Source organism: Paracoccidioides brasiliensis (assembly GCF_000150735.1).
Source record: "Paracoccidioides brasiliensis Pb18 unplaced genomic scaffold supercont2.8, whole genome shotgun sequence".
Taxonomy (NCBI): Eukaryota; Fungi; Ascomycota; class Eurotiomycetes; order Onygenales; family Ajellomycetaceae; genus Paracoccidioides; species Paracoccidioides brasiliensis.
In genome coordinates, this window is record NW_011371365.1 from 42,194 (window position 1) to 64,209 (window position 22,016).

General features: G+C 49.7%; 6 protein-coding genes across 6 annotated transcripts; 3 read left to right on the forward strand and 3 right to left on the reverse strand.

Annotated features, from left to right (window-relative positions):
* Positions 1 to 418: 418 nt before the first annotated feature.
* Positions 419 to 2,321, reverse strand: PADG_06192 (decapping nuclease; the record flags this gene model as incomplete). The annotated part of the gene is made up of 9 exons (XM_010763339.1): positions 419 to 564; positions 653 to 952; positions 1,051 to 1,221; positions 1,285 to 1,388; positions 1,472 to 1,479; positions 1,618 to 1,645; positions 1,742 to 1,773; positions 1,913 to 2,155; positions 2,247 to 2,321. The coding sequence occupies 9 exons, from the start codon at positions 2,319 to 2,321 to the stop codon at positions 419 to 421; spliced, it is 1,107 nt and encodes a 368-aa protein (XP_010761641.1).
* A 475-nt stretch (positions 2,322 to 2,796) lies between these two features.
* Positions 2,797 to 4,165, forward strand: PADG_06193 (uncharacterized protein; the record flags this gene model as incomplete). The annotated part of the gene is made up of 4 exons (XM_010763502.1): positions 2,797 to 2,840; positions 2,926 to 3,176; positions 3,271 to 3,423; positions 3,561 to 4,165. 4 exons carry the CDS (start codon positions 2,797 to 2,799, stop codon positions 4,163 to 4,165), a joined length of 1,053 nt encoding a protein of 350 aa, XP_010761804.1.
* Positions 4,166 to 4,290: 125 nt separating this feature from the next.
* On the reverse strand, positions 4,291 to 5,424 carry PADG_06194 (uncharacterized protein; the record flags this gene model as incomplete). Its single annotated transcript, XM_010763340.1, has 3 exons — positions 4,291 to 4,388; positions 4,481 to 4,549; positions 4,665 to 5,424. 3 exons carry the CDS (start codon positions 5,422 to 5,424, stop codon positions 4,291 to 4,293), a joined length of 927 nt encoding a protein of 308 aa, XP_010761642.1.
* A 4,601-nt stretch (positions 5,425 to 10,025) lies between these two features.
* On the forward strand, positions 10,026 to 13,294 carry PADG_06195 (uncharacterized protein; the record flags this gene model as incomplete). The annotated part of the gene is made up of 3 exons (XM_010763503.1): positions 10,026 to 10,230; positions 10,329 to 10,946; positions 11,115 to 13,294. 3 exons carry the CDS (start codon positions 10,026 to 10,028, stop codon positions 13,292 to 13,294), a joined length of 3,003 nt encoding a protein of 1,000 aa, XP_010761805.1.
* Positions 13,295 to 13,898: 604 nt separating this feature from the next.
* On the reverse strand, positions 13,899 to 15,395 carry PADG_06196 (uncharacterized protein; the record flags this gene model as incomplete). Its single annotated transcript, XM_010763341.1, has 3 exons — positions 13,899 to 14,527; positions 14,620 to 14,950; positions 15,171 to 15,395. 3 exons carry the CDS (start codon positions 15,393 to 15,395, stop codon positions 13,899 to 13,901), a joined length of 1,185 nt encoding a protein of 394 aa, XP_010761643.1.
* A 1,631-nt stretch (positions 15,396 to 17,026) lies between these two features.
* On the forward strand, positions 17,027 to 21,680 carry PADG_06197 (xanthine dehydrogenase, molybdopterin binding subunit; the record flags this gene model as incomplete). The annotated part of the gene is made up of 5 exons (XM_010763342.1): positions 17,027 to 17,345; positions 17,432 to 17,525; positions 17,600 to 19,783; positions 19,867 to 21,046; positions 21,144 to 21,680. 5 exons carry the CDS (start codon positions 17,027 to 17,029, stop codon positions 21,678 to 21,680), a joined length of 4,314 nt encoding a protein of 1,437 aa, XP_010761644.1.
* Positions 21,681 to 22,016: the final 336 nt, after the last annotated feature.

Here is a 22,016-nt window from a genome sequence, read left to right on the forward strand (position 1 = left end):
GTGTTTCTCTTGTTGTTCCCATCCGCATTGAATACCTTGCTAGTTGCGAAGGAATCCAGCTTGAACGAGGCAAGTGATGCTAAACTTGAATCTTATAACCACTGGATAGGCGACTGTGCCGGCTAGCCATGTATTATTTCTAATATGATGGCTTCTTGGCTCGCACTTCGTGATTGTCAATTCATTCCATCCATATCCGTTTTTCCCTTAAGAAGTCCTCCAGAGACCTCCGGAGCAGGGACCTAGAGAGATGCATTCATTGCAGCTGGTCTGACCCAACCACTCAAAACCTCTTGCACTTGTTGAGAGATACTAATGGACAGCGAACCAAGAGAATCTGCAAGGTCATGCGTCCGTCATGTAACTCCATGCATTGTAGCCTTTCTTTTTCTTTTTCTTTTTCTTCCTCCCTATATTTTCAAGTGGTAGACCGCCAGTCAACAAACGACTGAGAGAGGATCCCTCCATGTCCCGAATCCTCCAACTTGAAAACCTCGATAACAGGTGATTTCTCCTGCCTGCGGATCCTCCAAAGCCCTTCATCATTAATCACGAGCTTCAGCCCTGTTCTCAACTAGTTAGTGTACAATTTATTTCAAAAATTATAAAAACCTCCCCGTAATAACAAATAGTGGAGTAGAATTAATCGTACATCCCAGAAGCTTCGCGGTGAAATTGATACATATATTCCCATCCCAAGTGCCTTTGCCCCGTCTGGCCACTAGACCGGGTATATCGTGTGTGGACATCTCTTCTAGCCGAAGGAGAATACCATGCTCTTCGCGGAAACCGACGATGATTTTCGGTACACCGAGGAGGAACGACTGAGCCCAGAATTTAAGCAGCTTGCGCTCGTATTTAAGCATATCTCTGTCGTTACGGATTTCGGCAGAGGTCTTGAGCTCGACCCAGTTTATGGGTTCGTCTTTTTTCTCGGGCTTACAGTCCCATACTAGCATTTTTGTTGTCAGAATATGCTTGATTTTCGTTTTCCCTGCCATTTTCTGCCGTTGCTTTCCTTTCATGGCAGAAGATTGAGATGGTCCTTACCAGCATCAACTTCACCACCAAGAACAATCTTGAAACCCCCTATCCCCGTCCGGACGACGGAGCAGTACTGCGCTTTGTTGTTGACGATTTCGTTCTCGCGACCCTCAATCTTCTCACGAGATGTAGCATCCCATGGTTCATCTATGAGTGATAGAGTTTCAAATTTATAGCCTGGAGAGCAATCGTAAAAGTTAACTGGAGCTCAAGGGGCAAGGGCAACGTGGGATTGCGCACCCCAAAACGCCATCATATCCTGAGAGGGAGCCCCGGGAGGCATCCTTTGATTTCGCTGAGATTCTTTCTGAGAGAGTTTATATGCATTGTTTTCTTCGATGAAGCTGGAAGTTGGACGGAAAGCATGTTACAAGGGGGTTGTAAACAATTATCAAGAGATGGTATGCCTGGGTTTTTAACCACTTACATTGATTCCTATCATAATAATGGTTAGTACACGGATGCACCCTGTTTTCTCAAAAAAAAAAAAAAAAAAAAAAAGGGGGGGGGGAGGGGGTGAAAACAGCAACATTTTGAATGATTATATTTACAAGGATGAAAGGCAAAACTCACTTGATAACATGTGGCATTCATCTCGAACCTAATGAAAAACGGCCACCCTCAGCAACAAAGCCAATCCTCATTCCTCTTTTCCTCCCCTGAAAAGTAGACACATGGCGCATGGAGAATCATATACCCATTCATGTTATCAAACGGCGCTGTCATTATCTTCCGAGCCCGTCAGTTCATCTTCTCCCAACTCTAGGTAGAAATACAAACACCCATAGCATCCCATCTGCAAGGACTTCCCAGAACAATACATGCACAGGGCAAGATAAAACTATGAAAGAAATGGCAGAGAACACACCTTTGTCATCATCCCCCTCCACGTAACTATATCAGCCTCGCATTTGTTCCCCGTCCTCCTTTCCAGATCAACAATCGTATCTAGAAGCGCATCCAGGTGCTCATCGCCTGAGTCATCGAGCTTCTCGAAGGTGTCGAAGCCCTTGTTCAAATCTGCGGGTAGACGGGGAGGGTAATAGTAGCGTAGCGAGGATTCATCAAGGCGGAAGTTGTGCTGGTCGTCGTAGGAGAAGCATGCGATTTCCTGGGGGATTTCTCGTTAGAAGAGGAATATGTATATAGCAAAGAATTGACTGATTGGTTAAGGGGAAAGAGAGTGACCTGGAATAACTTACCTTTGGCCTGCGAATGGCCGCGTTGGAGCCGACGAAGCGGGCGACGGGCTGGATATCGAATACATGCGGGTTCATTGTCGTTGGTTATTTAGATATTTGAATTGAAATTAATCATGCGGTCGGTAGATTTATACCAAAAGCACATATACTGCACTAGATTCTATGCGCCTGGATTGTGGGAATCCCACGTATTTATTAATTAAGTGTTTGTATATGTTGAAGGTAAAAGATGTTGGTTATCCTTTTCGCTTCTGCGGTGTTGGAAGTTCCGTTCGTTCTTCGACGACAGCTCACTCTTCAAACCTCAGTCCTCATAAATATTATATTTACACCCAACCATCTCTTGCATTCTAATCTATACCAAACGACTTGAACCCATTCACACTCCTCCGACAATGATTTCTCTTCTATAACCCAGTCCCTAGTTCCTCTCATAGCTACGTACCAACAGTTGTCAACTTCCCCCACCAACTCACCCGTCCTCCCCAACCGCCAGCAACCTCATATAACCACCAACCCACTTCAATCTAAATAATTTAAATAAACCACCATGACCTCTCGAATCGAAAAAACCATAATCCGCCAGCAAGAGAAGTAAACTCACACCCTTCTCTCCCTCTGACAATCCTCAAAAACTGGGAAAACCCAACTGACATTCCCCCCAACCCCCGTCCCGCAGAATTGCCGCGGGCGCATATTATGAATCCCACCAACAACTCCGCGTCATCGCCGCCCGCTACCTCAAACAGCTTAACTACGATGCCGCCGCCGATATCCTAGCAGGCGGCGCAAAAGCACTGCTACATGCGCCCGGTGCCTCTGCGTCCGGTGGCGATCTGGCTATTATGTTGATTGTTGATGTGTATAATAAGGCGGAGTGGGAGGCGGTTCCTGAGGGGCAGGGGGATCTGGTGGGAAGGGGTAGAAAGAGTATGTCTTCTACATGTGTATAATCTAAGATTGATATTCATGTGTATACGGATTGGGATGGGAGTTCTGGGCTAACTGGCTCTCTATGTGGTAGAGCGATTGATTGAGCTGCTACACGAGTTTCCGCCAGAGGAGCCTACGAGGAGGAGATATATTAATGAGATGATTGCGTGGAGTGCGCGGTTTGGAGAGCTGGAGAGGGGTGATCGGGAGATACATCATGAGGTTGGAGCGTTATTTGCACAGGGTACGCTTTTTTATGTTTTTTTTATTTATTATTTTTTTTTTGCCGCCAAATTTCCACCCCTTGCTATCTTTCATGCATTCCTTGCTTGTACGCTCCAGAAATACACCGCTTCTAACCTTCCTCTTAACTACAATCAGAAAACGAACCCTACGACGCAGAACGCCATTTAGCCGTTGGCACCACGGACTCCGCAGAAATCCTTGCCCGTCTCGAGTACGAGTGGTACACATACGATGAACCCCACACCGCCGGCATCTACGCCTTGCGCGCCGTTATCCCCTACCTCCTCACTGGTAACCTGCGCAACGCCAACAAAGCCTTCATAATTTTCACCAGCCGCCTCTCCTCACCCGCAGACCCCGGCAAAGCCCAAGCCCTAAATGCCCAGCAAGTCAGCAGCCAGAGCTCAGATGTGAATGTCTACCCTTCCCTGCCGCTTTTGAATTTCACAAGCCTGTTGCTGCTGGCTATCCAGAGCGGGTCGGCGGATTTGTTTAGGCAGTTGACCCGGCAGTATGCACACCATACTCGGGAGGTGGACGGGTGGGAGAGGGCGTCGGCGTATATTGGCGAGCTGTATTTTGGAATTAAGATCCCGAAACAGTCTAATGCACTTATGGATATGATGGGGATGATGTTTGGGAGTGGTGCTGGTCAGGAGAGTAGTAGGAAATCGGGGAAACAGCAGAAGAGCCCGGCGAAAGTGGAGGCGGCACCGCTGCCGCCGATGGACCTTGATTAAGGGACTTGGAGGGAAAGAGAGACTTGTACAGTTGGAGGTTTATGATATCAAGTTACCATAGGAGTGGAGGGGGGGGTTTTGACCCAGTGGCAGCTCTTATTAGCATGCATGTACGTATGAATGACCTAGACATGAAATTCATCCTCGACCTCGTACATCCAGTTGTCCTCATCCAGCGTGGCTATTTTTTCCCGTAGGCTCTGTTGGATAAGGAGGAAGATTTCTGTTTTTATGTCCCGTTAGCAGTAGTTCATCCAGCAAGCATAAGCCTTCTCTCTAGCTCGTATATCTGGAGAGGTATAATAACAAACCCACCAGGCGGTTCACTATGTAGCTGCCTACTGCGATTCCGACACATCATCTCCACAATACTAGCCTCAATCTCTGTTTCCAACAAGCCTCGTAGTCAGCCAAAAATATATGACCCTAAACAAAAAAAAAAAAAAAATAATAACCAAGCCCCATTATCGACAAAGGGCAAGGGGGAAAATAAACATACTCTCCTTATCCCTCCACCCGATATCCCCCGTCCCTCCAACCCCACCCGCACCACCAGAAATCCCAACACCTTCTCCAATATCAACGTTCATCCCGGCAACCCCATCCTCGAAGTCCTCATCCCACATCCCCACAGGCAACGCAGGCACGTCAACCTTATACCCGCCATTCTTGTCACGGGCCACAATCTCGCTGCCATCCAGAGACGAGGACGAGGCGGAGCGGGGCATTTGGGGATGGCTATGGCCGTATCCAAGCCCATGCCCCTGCGGGACGGTGAGGGGGATTGTCGGTGCAGCTCTCGAGGCGTTTGCGACGCGTGTAGTTGCAGAAGTGGTAACATGGACATTTCCACTGGCGTTTGCATTTGCATTGGCGTTGGCGCTGGCGTTGGTATTTCCGGGATGCACCGTTGACGCGGAGCTATGTGTTCCGGCGAAGGTCGTGGAGGCCGGGCGGCGGCTGAGGTGCTGGTGCTGGAAGAGGTTGCGGCGGACAGAGGGCATTGTCCGTACGGTATCGGTATCGGGATTGCTGGAGCTGGCTTGGTGAGTGGGGATTCCAGCTGTGTAAGCTGTAGAGGCGGAGGTGGAGGCGGAGACGGCGCGGCGTGAGGTTGCTGCAGCGGCTGTTGGGTGTGGAGGCGGGGCGGTGGCGGTGAGAGTAGCGATGGCTGCGGAGGGGGTGGTGCGAGATTGTTTTGGGTGGCGGGTATGATGATGATGGTGGTGATGGTGATGGTGATGATGAGATGAGGCCATTAAAAGGTGGTGATTTCATAATTAATGCTTTGTTTCAATTCATTCCCTCGGAATGAAGCTCAGGATTGGGTAGACGTCATATATAGCTAGCGGCTAGTTGTTTGATGCGCTTGGATATTTGCAGGTGGAATGCGGGGAGGTGGTTAAATGAGGGAATAGGCCTTTATTGTGCAATTGGGATAAATATAAATTGCTATGAGCAGGGAAAAAGAGCGAGTGTGGCAGATGAAGTGAGGATATGAATATTATTAGAGTGGTTAGCAGTTGAGGTTGAATGTCGAGGTTGAAGTTGAGGTTGAGGTTGAGGTTGAGGTTGAGGTTGAGGTTGAGGCGGCTGGTTTCGAAGGCTCCAAAAGTTTTCGACAACATTCTCTCAGAATATGGTGGCGTTGCACTAACAGCAACCACCCGCTGCATTACTAGATTCACCCGGAATACATTTGAGAAATCATTGCATAAATACTCGTCTGCAATGGCAATGTTGGGTTTCTCTCGAACACCCATCATGATCCTTATAACCTATCACTGTGAAGTCCAGTTTGGCATGGCAGGCCTCTCTAACAGCCTTCCAATTGCCGGAAGTCCCCTGAAACAAATAAACAAATAAAAAAACAATACAATACACACTTTTAACACTCGATATATCTCTGAATTGACTGATAAACTGCAGCCATCGAGCTGTGCAGGACGCGACAGATGCCGCTGGTAGGCGAACCGAAGCCTTTCGACGGTTAGTAATTCTGCATCTTCGCTCCTCTCCCGCGAGCCTAGAAGCATGACTGTCTCGCGGGATATCATATACCGTGTGTATTTATTTGAATATATTTCTCTTTCTACCAATCCTAGCTATCCCAGGCCTCTCCCAGAACGTCCAACTCACTCTCTGATTAGACTACGTAATCGTGAATAGCACGACCTAACTTTGCCCGGCAACAATTAAAGGCGGAAGTAAGATTGGGCTGAACAAAGAGTCATACGACACATCCACCCATTTCCAGTCTCCCTACCATTAAAGGCGCATGTACAACAGTATGGCGTGAGCATGTTTCGAGGCACGGAATTAACCTTAGCAGACGAAGATCCAGAAGAAGTGAATTATCTTGTTCCCATGGGAATTGTCCTGGCCCTGAACCGTGGATTGTGTTTTTCTTAAAATCTCGCCCTTGATGGAAGGTGTATGTATGATCTCATAAGGGGGAATGGTCATTAGTATCTCCTAAGAGCAACCGAAGGCCCATCTAAAAAAAAGTGAATAGGAGCTTTGAAAATAACCGATTTGACACTGTCTGGTTCACTGGAGAGGCATATTTAGCTCTATACTTCCCTCACAGCAACCAGATCCGGAAATTAGCCTGATGAAGAAAGAATTGCCCTTGAAAGGTTGGTTCTATTGCAATTGATCTGCTGAAACACTGTGTATCTCTTAAGGATGTACGCACGCGTCGTGGGGTTCTAGAAGAAGAGCCGCGGATCTTTGCACTGGCAGTGGACTTCTGCTCTCTCTCTCTGTTGTCAAGAGAGTAAATCTCCATCGGTCTCTATTCGTAAAACTGCCATCGTGAACTAGGACTTATCCACGCGGGATGGATAGAACAAACATCTGCGCAGCTCAAACCACCCTTGTCAAGAAGAACTGACCCTTCCCACAGCTACTGCCTGCATACACATCTCTGCGGGTTCGCCATATCATCACGCAACCGGAGGCCCATAACCAGTTAGTTATTTTAGTAGCTCCGGGAGCTGGAAGAACCACCAGCTCTGTATTCCATTTCACAACTGGAATGGATGAATTCTGCTGCTTCCACACTATTAATAGCTTTAACTGCCCAGAGTTAGCTATTTTTATAGCTAACTTTAAACTGTCTGTTCAAACCCCGTCGTCTTTTTAGATAAGCGCGTGTTCACAGCTTCCCAAACCCCAGCTCACTGATTGATTGATTGCTCGCTCGTTAGACGCAGAAAGAGAGCCAAGTCGGCTGTGCAGTCGGCAGCCAGTCAAAACAGCCTTATTATACATCTCCTGTGACTGCTGTGATTGAACGAATCTTGTTCTTGCCAATGAGAACAGCTGCCCAGCTTACCTGGTAATTCCATCCTATCATCTTTGAGCAAAAACAGCCAGGTGCAAGATATGATGCCGATTTCCGTGCTTTACCAGAGGGCAGTGAGGTAATAGTTCCCAGAGACAAAAACTCATCCATGGGGGGGGGGGGGGGGGGGTGAGCATCCAGGTTTTTCACATGAAAGGGTGGCCTGACTGATCTTTAGCTTTTCCTCAGTGTTTTCGTCCGTCTTCGCGTCGTCGTCGTCGTCGTTGCTGCTGCTGCTGCTGCTGCTGTCGTTGGAGAGATGCGGACAGTGTTTTACCTATGATTAGCGTTCTTTCGAGCGTGAGGTCGCGCGAGCCGATGAGCGTTATCCATGATGGACCCGATTTTCGGGGTTAGGTGGTTTGGCTAAACTACTGTTGTCGAATGTTGTTGTTTTATATTGTAAGTTTGGGGCCCACTTTTTCAAAACCACGTTTCAACACTTGTCATCCAAAATCTTCCTAACTCGCCTATGAGCTAATTTGTGTGCATGATGCGTAAACGAGCTACCTGCTCCTATGTTGCTAATATATCTCACTACCTCAACAACTGGATTTAGGGGGGGGGGGGTGTGACATTAGGGTTGGTTGGTTAAGGGTTGGTTGGTTAAGGGTTGGTTGGTTAAGGGTTGGTTGGTTAAGGGTTGGTTGGTTAAGGGTTGGTTGGTTAAGGGTTGGTTGGTTAAGGGTTGGTTGGTTAAGGGCTGGGTGCCTGGGAAGTAGGGTACAATCGCTGCCGTCAAGCACAGAGGACGGACTGACTCGTTTTGGTAACTGTGTTGTTTGAATGAGGCGGGGTTTGGTGGAAGAGACGGACAAGGATTCGAATGGCTCAGCCAATACAGTCCCTATATATTTAATGTGTTCTCTCCATTGGCTCACTCATTGTTTCTCCACTCTGAACTTGATGAGTCACTATAGTTTGATGATGACGTAAACTGGAACTGTTAACTAGGTAGTTAGTTGCTAGCTTTACGCTCCCAGGCAAAAAATATTATATCTCAGACTTTACCTTTCTGTCGAATAGAACAGCGATTTACTTTTTGACGAAAGCTTGTGTACATATATATATATATATATATATATATATATATACAATTTAGATAGTTTTGATTTTGTATATTATATTGAATTTTGAAATCCTATTTATTAATACCCAAACTTTGCTATCTTTATAGAAAGCAATAAAAGGCTACAGCGAGCTCAAACTACTTTCCGTATGTAAAAGCTTCTAAGAAGAAGTTTTGTCAGTAGCCTTTTCATGCGTATCAGGGCTGACTCATAAACTATCATCTGAACAGTTGATTTTTTTTTCATGAAGTCATGTCTAGAATACCTCTGCTCAAGGACGGGTGCCTGTGTGCGATGCCGATGCGAGAGAAGCAGAGCCAGCCTGGAAGATCTCGGAGCAGGCTGACAGTCGCTCGGTCGCCTCAGTTAGTTATTCGTTATGTAACTAGTCTAGTAAGAGTCAGCGGCCAAGGAATGGCAGAGGGTTGACTAAACCACCCAACAAGCTCGACGGTATAAAGAAAATAACACCAATGGAAACCTCGCTAAGATGCGCCACTTCTACAGGCTGCTTTTTCCGGCCGAGATTTTTAAAATTACGCCCGACTTCAGCCACTGGAAGAAATTTTCCAGCTGGGATTTGCATGCAATGGCAAACCATGTTCAAACTCACCCTCAAAGTCTGGGGTAGGGAGGGGGGCGTCTAAACCCTGGGACGGGGCTTTCGGGAGAAGGGATCCCCTGGAACTTCGCCGGATTAGCGGGTGGCTTTACTCGAACTTAGGGCTCAGCCCAGTTAAGCTTTGGTTAAATCCCACCCAAAGATTCGGGAGGGCCTCCCGTACGGTATCGGGTCGGTAATCTAATTTCACCGAGAGGCAAACCCGAGCGCAGAAAGCGCCCGCTCTGGCGCGTATCCAAGTGTAAATAGCCGGTATTTCCAATACTGCGGTAGCTCAAAGGGGGTTAGTCACAGTAATCCGCCAATCCAGGGCGGGCCAGCAATTTATCACCGGCTGCTCCCTTCATAATGTGGGATTAGGCCAGCCCATGCCAGACGGGGCAGACCAACATGGGAATTGTTTTAAAAGAGCCAGCCGGTGGAAGAGAATGAATGGATGGGTGCTGTGAACCTGCGAACCATCAGCCGAGAATTCAGTCAAGCAACCCTGCTGCGTGTCAGTTCTCCATCCTCGCTCACTCACTCACACACACACACACACACACTCTCTCTCTCTCTCTCTCACACTCACACTCCCTCTTTCACTCTCTATCTCTGTGTGTCTCTCTCTTCTCTCTCAAGTCTCTCTCTGCCTGCTTGGGAGCTTAACTTCCATAGTTGGCTTACTCGATTCTTATCTTCCCATCCTTCATTGATGCATGTATGCAATCGCCACGCCAGATTGGCCATCTTCTCCTGAACAGGGAAAAAGAAGAAGGAATCAACAACGTAGATTATCTCTTCTCGTTGCATCGTCCACCCCCATTTCCTCAAGACGCAATGTCTCAAGTGGGCGAGCTGGTGACTCCGCGCTCACCTCCGCCCGAGAAACCTTTCACAGAGAAAGCTCATGTCTGCTCATACTCAGGCTGCAACAAGAGATTTACGCGCGCAGAGCATCTTCGACGGCACGCATTGAACCACAAGAATGAAGACAACACCTGCGAGAGATGTGGTGTCCATTTCAATAGACCGGATTTACTGGGTATGCCTTTGCAGCCTACCTATGCTCAACTCACTCCCATAGCACTTAAGCACTTAGAAAGCGGGTTGCTTGTGCTAACCATTTCCAAATCCCCACAGGAAGGCATCTGGCGCGCCATGCAAAGAGGGACGAGGAGGCTGGCGGCCCTGGCCTGGGTGTGCTCGAAACCCGCAAGAGAACCCGCCGCGGGCCCGATGGCACTATTATCACAAGGCCGACCAAAAAGCAAGCCCGGGCAGCCATGGCAGCCAGATCCATGGCTTCGACAGTCTCCTCCATTCCAGCCTCTGACGGTAAGAATTCGTCTGCTGCGCAGACTTTGTCATCGTCATCTTCAATTCGAAGCTTCAATCGCAATAGCGTTAGCTCCCATGATACTCCGGATGGCGTGTCAGCTCTCACCACGCCGCCTTCCATGAGCAGTGACATGAATTATCACGGCCTGGATCACGGCGCTGTTTCCTGCGCACCTGTCTCCCCGCCTACCTCTGCACATCATTCGTGCTCGAGTGTCAATTTGGAGAGTGGTCCGCGCGACACTACCTGTCTTCCAGTTGACCATTCAGATCCGCTTATAGCGCCCATGATGCCGGGTGGGCCGTATGAGCCGTATGTCGAGCCAATTCCCGGCCAGTTTGATGCCGCAGATGGTTCCTGGCAGCCTCAAGATCCAGGACCCAACCCGGACTATGAGGATTTGTTTGATTTAGATACTGGTATGTATCTACATTTCATACGAGGGTGGTGGCGAGATCTCATTTACCCCACCGTTCCTGTCAGATGTTTTTTCAAAACGCAGAAAATCGGATGAGCTGAAAATTGCTACACTGGCGAAGTTCTAACATCTTTTTTTTCTTTTTCTTTTTTTTTTCTTGAATATGTAGCAACCTCCTTCAACATGCCCTTCGCCGCTACACATAACTACAACTGGCTTTTCGATGTGCCGTCCCTGGATGACGCCTTCAACCATAATGACCTCTTTCTGGCCATGGACATGGTGAATTTTGCAGAACCAGTCCCTGACATGTGGTCGCAGCCACATCAGCGCCATGAGGAATTTATAAACCAACCTCTCTATTCATCAGCAAATGCAGGAAACGTGGATTACCAAGCAAATCCGCAGTACAACGAGGCGATGGCCGATAATTCGGACAACAACTTTATCTCCGGCTCCCGTGGTGCGCCTTCTGGCGGTGTTCCCAGCGCAGAAACTCCTGTAAATCATGGTCAACCGACCCCTGAGCCCGCCCGGAGTTCCACGACTCAACCCAGTGTTTCCGATCAGATTCCCACCTCTAAATTCAGCGACGTGGACTGGATGGGTCAAAGCACCCCTGTGGAAATTGTTTCTCAGCGGTTGCCACAAATAAGCGAAGCTGCGAGAGCTGGATTGCTACATATGATCTCCCAGTTACAACCGATGACTGTAGAAGGAAACAGAATCGAGCTCTCATCACCCCTTCTCTCCATCAATGCCCTCCAAACGTATAGTGATCTCTTCTTCACGAAATTCAATACGTTTTATCCACTCATCCATCAGCCAACCTGTGATCCGGACCGAATTGACAAATTGCTTCTTGCTGCCATAATTTCAATGGGAGCTACCTACAGCAGCATAGAGGCGCATCAGCTGGCTGTCGGAATGCATGACTCCTTGCGGAATCAACTGTTCTCTCATCCATCCTTTTCATCCCAGCCCAATCTATGGATCCTTCAAGCCATGATTTTAATCGATTGCTTTGGGAAACAACGAGCTGGCCAGAAACAGCGTGACATGTCTCAATTGTTCCATTGTGTTCTCATCAAGCTCATCCGCCGAAGCACATGCCCTATCACCCGGACTCAACCTCCTGTTCAGCGGCCGGACGACCTCGACTCCGCCTGGAGGCATGCAATGGACCTTGAGCAGAGAAAACGGCTTGCCATGCTTTGCTTCATGTGGGATACTCAGCATGCGGTACTCTTCTCTCAATCCCTTTGCATGTCAGCTTTCGAAATCCGGTCCTCCTTGCCATGCGATAGCGCGACATGGGAGGCCAGGACAGCAGAAGAGTGGTTCGAGCACGCCCGTACGGAGACAACGCACAGTCCATTCCTCTCCGTGCTGAAAGCTTATATTACCCCCAACACCACTCGCCGCCCACGACACCTCAACGCATTGTCCAGAATCGTCCTCCTCCACGGCCTAATGTCCATTGCCTCGGATCTCAGACGTCGTGACCAAACAACCCTCCGCTCCGAAACCCCTAACCTAGTCGTAGCTTGGAAAGCCCGTGTCAGCCGCTCCTATGACCTGTGGAAATCCGACTTCGACGCAGACTGCATGACCATGAAACTCAGCCAGGCCTCCGACCCGCGGAAATTCGTGGGCCTGAAAACAGCCACGCACGTCTTGTATCACGCCGCCCACATTACGCTCAATGTCGAAGTGCTCGATTTGCAGATATATGCTGGCGCCCCGCATATTCTGGGCCGGGTGGTGACGGCGGGGGACTTCGAGAGATCGCAGCGGGTTGTCACGCGGTGGTTGAATGAGGATCCGCGCTCAGCAGCGAAGGCGACTAGGCATGCCTCGTATATTTTGCAGGATGCAATTATGAACCTGAACGATTGGGACGAGACTGACGTTTTCCATTACCCATGGTGCCTGTATCTAGCGACGTTGACGTGTTGGGCATTCCATCTGCCGACGTCCTCGTCCTCGTCCTCGTCCTCATCCTCATTGTCATCGCCCCCTTCATCGTCGGTGGACAGTGTGCCAAATACTGGACAGCAGCAGCAGCAGCAGCAGGAGCACCAGCACCACCAGCCGCCGCCCAAGTCTCCAAACATGTCTGGTTCCACCTCCACTTCCCTGACTGCCCGCAACAAAACGACCACCCTAGTCGTAGCGATGACGACGTGCAACACGCTCGAGGAGCTGTCCGCGCTCGCGGGAAAGTTCGATACGACCGGTTTGACATCCATCATGAGTCAGCAGCTGTCTAGTGTGCGTTGGGCGGTGGTGCATGATGCTATGAAGGTGCTGGTGAACCTATCGAGCAAGGGACCGGGGAAAGGGTGATGGGCGCTGCACCTGGTCATTTGATTCTGTCGTTCTGGATTTGATACCCTCTGTCGTTTTGATTTTGGTTCTGCCGGCAGGGGTAAGCTATAGGGTATTGTGATTAATTTTTAAATGGGGGGTTAGTCAAAAGGGGGGAGCGAGTGGGTTGGGAGGTTATCATCCTTGTTCTTTGCCGCCTTCATTTATTTATTTATTTACTTATTTATTTTTTGCTGTAGTTGTAGTTGTTCCTGGTTCAACTATTAATAGGTAATAAGGCCGGTCACTTGTACATACATACCTGTACTATGAATCGGCGTTTCTGGGACTTGGGATGGTTTTATGAATGGATGGCTGCATGCAACGTTTTACTCAACGTGTCGGTTTCTCACTAGAATGACAAGGGGGATGTTATTGCCTCACGACATGGGAAAAATGAAAATAAACCTCTAATGAAATAGGTGTTTTTGACTGATTTCTATCATTATTACGACTTCACTAAAGGATTAGATTGTATATATACATTAAAAAAAAAAAAAAAAAATCACTATCCATCCTGCATCAACCACCACAGCAAACTCAACCAACCGGCCTCTCTCCGCATCTACCTAACCCCCTGGCCTTATAAGGACGGATAATCCGTGTACCCCTTCTCTGGCGGACTGGCCCCGTAAAATGTGCTCCGGTCATACTTGTTCAGTTCCAGGCCATCTCTCAATCTCTTAACGAAGTCAGGATTAGCCAGAAACAAGCGTCCAAACACCACCGCATCGGCCCCGTCGCCCTTCAACTTGGCAATGCAGTTCTCTCTCTTAAAGTTCCCCGCCGCCAACAGGGCCACCCCGCCCTTCTTAAGCGGCCGGCGGAAGTGATCGAGCGAGTAGTCCTTCTTCTTACCGGCGCCGCCCTCCGCCGTGGCAGCTAGCGCTGCCAACTTCGCCTCCTCGTCCAGCACCTCGTCGAACCGCGGCTCGATCATGTGAACATACGCAGGCCTGCTCGCCGCTGGGAGCGCCGCGATCTGCTCGCACAGATACACCCAGTGCTGGTTGGGGTTCGAGTCGCGCGTGTCCTGGAAGTAATTGTAGGGGGACAGCCGGATGCCCACGCGGTCCGCGCCAATGGCCGCGGTGACGGCCCGGATGACCTCGAGCGGGAAGCGGGCGCGGTTGGCGATGCTGCCGCCGTAGGCATCGGTGCGGACATTGACGTTGTCGTGTAGAAATTGGTCCAGGAGATAGCCGTTTGCACCTGCAGAGTTCGATGTTTGAGTTGAGCGGAATGCTCGGATAAACAAGCATACGTAGGGTGAGTGAAACCGGGATAATGCCAGCCAAACTAACCATGGATCTCCACTCCGTCGAATCCAGCCTCCAACGCCCGCTTCGCCGCCGCCGCGTACTCCTCTACCAGCTCCTTGATCTCCTCAACGGTGAGAGCCTTGGGGGGGAAGTCGGCATATCTAGAGCCATCCAGTGCGTTTCCGGAAATGGGAATTGTGGAAGCACTGACGGCGGGCTTGCCATCGAGAAGTGAGGGAACAGTGGCACGGCCAACGTGCCAGAGTTGGCAGTAGATGAAGCCCCCCTTGGCGTGTACGGCGTCTGTGACACGCTTCCAGCCAGCGATTTGGGACGAGGTGAAAATGCCAGGGACGCCCGGGTAGCCGGCGGCCTGTACGTATGTAGTTTTCTCATGTCAGTAATTGGGCATGAGAACTTGTCTCCCAATTCATCATCTTTGCGATTCTATTGATATTTTTTCAACTGTTTTTTTTTTTTTTTTTTTTTTTTTTTTTTCTTTTTCAGTATTTTTCCGCAACTCTATTTCTCCCTTCATAGGATCCCTCCTCATTTCTTTCTTGCTTTGGTTTTTCTTCTTGCTGGAAACTCACATGTCGACTAATTGGGGTCGCTTCTGTCAGCAGGAAGCCGCCTTTGGTGGCTCGCTGCGAGTAGTATGTGACATTCAGATCGTTGGGAACATACACGCCCTCCGACTCTTTTGTTGAGCGCATGCGCGTGAGGGGGGCCAGGACTATTCTATGTTCAAGCTGGAGCGCCCCTAGCTGGAGCGGCTTGAACAGCGCTGTGTCTTTCAGAGGGGCGAAGGAGGCCATTGTTGGAGAAAAAGTAGAGTATGTAGAAAATGTATTATTGGATGTAGTGAAAAATGAGAGGACAATACCTTGGTCTTCTTCTTCTTCTTCTTCTTCTTCTTCTTCTTCTTCTTCTTCCTTGACAAAATAAAAGATTCAACGAGAGCAAGTGGAGATGAAGAGGAAACGGGAGTAGAAAAATCAAATCGACTAACTCTTTCTTTGCCTTTGTAGCCTAAGTATATCTACCACCTCTTCCTCTTGTCCGCCGCTGCAAACTCCCTTCCTCTCAAAGATTGTCCCAATTCCGTCCCCGCCCACGCCATCCTCCGCAGCGCAAGCAAGCATATTTTTAAATACACCGAGCACGCTACAACGACCAAGGTGGGAGAGACTCCTATGGCCCCCTCCCTACTCTCTCCTCTCCATACCGTGTCAATTCCATCCCGCCTACCAGTCTGTTCTGCCGCTTCACAGCCATGATACACCACCCCACTATGCGGGCAAAACATCCTCTGGCACGCACAAATGAAGAATGGCGGGCGATTGCCACAGTTATCTCTCGAAGCAGTCAGTTCAGTGGATAGAGGAAGTAAGATTCGCCCCAGAGTGCTCCCCACAACAAGTGGCGGAACGGCGTCTCACCTGATTGGCAAATCCAGCGGGGCACCATGGAAGCACGCCATCATTTCAGCGCAACTCCTTTTCAGAGTGGGATAGAGTGCTCTCCAACTGCTGCCAACCTGTGGTTCTCGGGAGATCGGGAGAGTGGAGTGTTGGGGCTTTGATCTGCCGTCGATTGTTGGTTTGGAAGATGCATAAGCCCAGTCAGGATCTTTAGCCCTAGCCCCTTGCCCTAATTCGACCATTTAGCCCAAACCCCTAAAAGCGGCGACGGCGGCAAGGGTCACCCCCACCCAAACCACCCTGGAACTGCCGGCCTTAGTCAGCATGGCGATAACGCCGGCCCGGCAGCCTCAAGAGTGGGGGTTGTGGGTTGTTTTGACTCTTCCAAGCGCTGAGTTTAAACCATGTGAGGCGAGTTAAACTACCCGTTGTTTAATCAGCCAGTGGCCAATAACCGGGTTGGCTGGTTGGCTGGCTGGCTGGCTGGCTGGCTGGCTGCTGTTGGGCGTTGGCTGCTGCCTTTTGCCTGTTGCCTGTTACGAACCTAAGGGAGGGATGGAATGGTATGGGGAGCACATGTCCCTCGCAACAACATTGGGGGAAGGAAAGAAAAACGCTCTAACCAATCGGGAACCTATTGGATTTGTTTGTTTTTTGAGGGCGGGGGAGGGTTGAACAGAGCCTGTTTGATAGTTACTGTGTTTAATGGGGCGGCGCCCCTTCCTCCCCTATAACTTAGGTAAAGATCAGTTAATACTCATCGCCAGCTTAGTTAATAACTTAGGCGTTAAATACTACTCGTTGTTAGGTAATGGTTCGACCATCATCCGCTCACAACGGGTTGCTCAGAAAGCCCCCCTCCCCCTCCCCCTCCCCCTCCCCCGTTTCTCATTTATACCTGGTGGCAATCCGGACTGGACTTCTTTAAAAAGGGTTGTTCTGTCTGTCCTGTCCTTTGCTGTTGCTGCATTATTGTATTGGAGCTGCCGCCGGTGTGTTGTTGGTAGCTATTCCTCCTCAGCACCATGGGGCTCCCCGTGCCGAACGTGAACGTGCCCTCTATTCCTGCCGACGAGGCGCTGCAGGCTCTCGTAAAATCCACTTATACCAGCTCGAGCTTGCATTTTTACCTGAATGGCACCAGGGTCGAGTTGCAGAACCCCAACCCCCACTGGACTCTGCTGGACTTTATCAGGTCGCAGCGTGGACTGAAGGGAACCAAGCTGGGGTGCGGCGAGGGCGGCTGTGGGGCTTGTACGGTGGTGCTTCAGGTAAGAGACGCTAAGAATGCGAAGAGAATCAAGCATCTGTCGATAAACGCTTGCCTGTATCCTCTGGTGGGAGGTGAGTTCGTTCGTGTAAATCCTTTGAACCCCTGGATTACATGTGTGTCGTTCCCGGTCTCGCTGACGGAGTGTGTCTTCCGGCAGTTGTTGGGAAACATGTCATTACCGTCGAAGGGTTGGGGAGTGTTGAGAAACCTCATCCGTTGCAGGAACGCATGGGAAAACTTCATGGCTCCCAGTAAGTCTTGGTTGGGTCGTTGGAGCAACGGGGTTCCAGCCGCCCGTTTGCTAAAAAAAATCTTTCCCTTGTAGGTGTGGGTTCTGCACGCCCGGTATAGTAATGTCTCTGTATGCGATTATCCGAAATGCGTATGATCCGGAAACCGGCAAGTTTTCGCTATCTGAAAATGACATTGAAACGAAAGGGCACCTGGACGGGAACCTGTGTCGGTGTACGGGATACAAGCCGATTATCCAGGCCGCTAAGACGTTCATCATTGAGGACCTTAGGGGCCAGCTGGCGGAAGGCGAGAGGCCTTCTCTGGTCGACAAGGAAAAGAGGGACTGCGACAGCCAGGATGCGACGTATCTGCAGGCCCAATGTGCTGGAGCCTCAACGCCGTCGAGTCGCTCGTGCGGAAGACCCGGAGGCTGTTGTCGTGATAACCCGCAGATGAAATCCTGCTCCTCCGACTCTGAGGGGTCCTATGCCACCTCGGAAGACGACAACAAAAGCTCGAAGAGGAGTAGTCTCTCTGAAGACCCCCCGTCGCTGGCAGCAAAGCCTATCCCTCCTCAGATTAGATTCACTGAGTATTGTCCGTCTGCAGAGTTGATATATCCTCCAGCACTTTCGAAGTTTGTCGACTCCCCAATATGCTATGGTGATGAGAACAAAATATGGCTCCGGCCAACAACTCTGCAACAGCTGTTTGACATCATGACGGCGTATCCGTCTGCAACTATCGTTAGTGGTGCAAGCGAGATCCAAGTTGAGATTCGTTTCAAGGGCTCACAATTCGCCGTTTCGGTGTTTGTTTCCGACATCAAAGAGCTAGCCACACTGTCGGTTCCCACCGACCTGTCTAAAATGAACGAACTTGTCGTCGGTGGGAATACGCCTTTGACTGAAGTGGAAGATGCTTGCCACGACCTTTGCTCGAAGCTGGGACAGAGGGGCTCCGTCTTCAGGGCCATGGCGAAGGTTCTAAGATATTTTGCCGGCCGCCAAATCCGAAATGCTGCTTCTCTCGCCGGAAATATTGCAACGGCGTCCCCTATATCAGATATGAACCCGGTCCTTCTTGCTGTTAATGCAACTGTCGTCGTCCGCTCTGCGAAGGAGGAGCTTTCCATTCCGATGGTGTCGATGTTCCGTGGGTACCGAAAGACAGCGTTACCTCCAGGTGGCATCGTCACTCATATTCGCATCCCCGTCCCCCCCGAGGGGGTGCGCGAGATCACCAAATCTTATAAACAAGCCAAACGAAAGGATGACGACATTGCTATCGTCACTGCCGGCTTCCGCGTTCGATTAGGCGACGATGATTCTGTTAAGGATGTCTCGCTGGCGTATGGCGGAATGGCTCCAATGACGGTTCTGGCAACACAAACTATCAAATATCTGATAGGAAAAAAATGGACCGCACCTGAAACCCTTGAAGGAGCGCTGCAAACCTTGATCGAGGATTTCCAACTTCCTTACAGTGTCCCAGGAGGTATGGCTGTCTATCGCAGGACGTTAGCTTTGTCTCTTTTCTTCCGTTTCTGGCATGAGGTGATTGCCGACTTCGAGCTTGGAGATGTGGATAGCGGACTTGTTGAGGAAATCCATCGTGGTGTCACCTCCGGAACAAGAGATAACTACAACCCACACGAACAACGCGTTGTTGGCAAGCAAATTCCACATCTGGGAGGCTTGAAACACGCTACTGGCGAGGCAGAATATGTCGATGACATGCCTCATTATGAAAATGAGCTCTATGGAGCACTGGTTCTGTCAGGAAGAGCCCATGCAAAGATCGTCTCAGTGGACTGGACTCCAGCCCTTGCTCCTGGCTTAGCCCTTGGATATGTGGACAGACACAGCGTTGACCCCGAAATGAATTTTTGGGGATCCATAGTCAAGGACGAGCCCTTCTTCGCGCTCGATGAGGTGCACTCACACGGCCAGCCAATCGGATTGGTCTACGCAGAGACTGCGCTGAAGGCACAAGCTGCCGCAAAAGCTGTCAAGGTCGTCTATGAGGATTTGCCCGCCATCCTGACCATTGACGAAGCCATCGCAGCCAATAGCTTTTTCAAGCACGGGAAGGAGCTTCGCAAGGGAGCTCCTCCGGAAAAATTGGCCGAGGTATTTGCTAAATGTGACAGAGTCTTTGAGGGAACTACTAGGTGTGGAGGCCAGGAGCATTTCTACCTGGAGACAAACGCTGCCTTGGTTATTCCTCATGCTGAGGATGGCACGATGGATGTTTGGTCCTCGACTCAAAATACGTAAGTTATAACTTTTTTTTTTTTTTTTTTTTTTTTTTTTTTGGAAGCATTGTTCTGTCTGTCAGTGTCTAATGGTTTCGCAGGATGGAGACGCAGGAATTTGTCAGTCGCGTTACGGGAGTGCCGAGCAATCGCATTAATGCAAGGGTGAAACGGATGGGAGGTGCCTTTGGAGGAAAAGAGTCTCGAAGCGTCCAACTAGCATGTATTCTTGCTGTAGCTGCGAAAAAAGAACGACGACCCATGCGTGGCATGCTGAACCGTGATGAGGATATGATGACGAGCGGTCAACGAAATCCAATCATGTGCCGCTGGAAGGTTGGAGTTATGAACGATGGAAAGCTTGTTGCCATCGATGCGGACTGTTACGCAAATGCCGGATACTCCCTCGACATGAGCGGAGCCGTCATGGATCGCTGCTGCACCCACCTTGACAACTGCTATAAGTTCCCCAATGCTCATATTCGCGGGTGGGTATGCAAGACCAACACAGTCACAAACACGGCCTTCAGAGGCTTTGGTGGTCCACAGGCTATGTTTATTGCTGAAAGTTATATGTATGCCATTGCGGAGGGCTTGGGCATGTCGGTCGATGAGCTTCGCTGGAAAAATTTGTATAAACAGGGACAGCGGACCCCGTTCCACCAAATTATCGACGAAGACTGGCATATTCCCATGCTTCTTGAGCAAGTGCGAAAGGAAGCCAGATACGACGAGCGCAAGGCTGAAATTGCCGAATTCAACGCCAGAAACAAGTGGAAGAAACGTGGTATCTGTCTGGTACCCACTAAATTTGGTCTTTCGTTCGCCACGGCAATCCATCTTAACCAGGCCAGCGCATCCGTGAAACTGTATACTGATGGCTCCGTCCTTCTCAGCCATGGCGGAACGGAAATGGGACAGGGTCTGTACACAAAGATGTGTCAAGTGGCAGCTCAGGAATTGAACGCACCTTTGGAGTCCATTTACACACTGGACACGGCAACATATCAGATTGCTAACGCTTCGCCCACGGCTGCATCGTCTGGCAGTGATCTCAATGGCATGGCAGTGAAGAATGCCTGCGACCAGCTCAACGAACGTCTCAAGCCCTACTGGGACAAGTTTGGCAGGGATGCTCCGCTATCAAAGATTGCGCATGCTGCGTATAGAGATCGGGTTAATCTTGTTGCGACTGGTTTCTGGAAAATGCCCAAGATTGGCCATCTATGGGGTGATTACAATCCGGCAACCGTCAAGCCGATGTATTACTACTTCACCCAGGTATGTTCCTTCTCACTTCATCTTTTTCCCCCTTTACATATAATTCCTGTCGTTTTTAGGGGAGTGAGTAACTTACTATATCTCAATTTTTATGTAGGGAGTGGCTTGTACCGAGGTTGAACTCGACCTTCTTACGGGAGACCACATCGTCCGACGCACCGATATTAAAATGGATGTCGGTCGTTCAATTAACCCAGCCATTGACTATGGGCAGGTGGAAGGAGCCTTTGTCCAAGGCCAAGGGCTGTTCAGCATTGAAGAGTCACTCTGGGACAGCAAAACCGGCTATCTAGCAACACGCGGCCCTGGCACGTACAAGATCCCCAGCTTCAGTGACATCCCGCAGGAATTCAATGTCAGCTTCCTACAGGGCGTATCATGGAAACACCTGCGGTCCATTCAAAGCAGCAAAGGCATCGGAGAGCCACCGCTGTTTTTAGGTGCCACTGTCCTGTTCGCGTTGAGGGATGCACTGCTCAGTGCTCGGAAGGATAATGGGGTTACCGAGCCGTTGATGCTGGACAGCCCAGCAACGGCGGAGAGGTTGAGATTGGCTGTTGGGGATCGGTTGGTGAAGATGGCTGACGTGGTGAAAAAAGAAGGAGAGAAGACTTTTTTCGTGGCTATTTCTTAAAAGATTTATTATAGTTATATATCTATGTATATATAGAGTTACGTGGGGTTGACTCCGGGTATCCAATTTTATGCTCGAATTTAGATTGGCTCATTGAGTTCGTAAATTTCTCGCCGAAACAACGCGCCGAGACACCGGAATGATATTTGGACACCTGCATCTATAAATATCACCGTCATTGCTAGGATAGTCAAAATGAAAACCGTCCATCCTTCAATTGTCGAGTATGCGTTGATTTATCAAATTGGTCCTCCAGAGGAACCCATGAAACACACTGAGCAAAGAAAATGAAAAAAGAACGAAAGAAAAAGAGGGGGGGGTTGGGGGGGGGGGAGG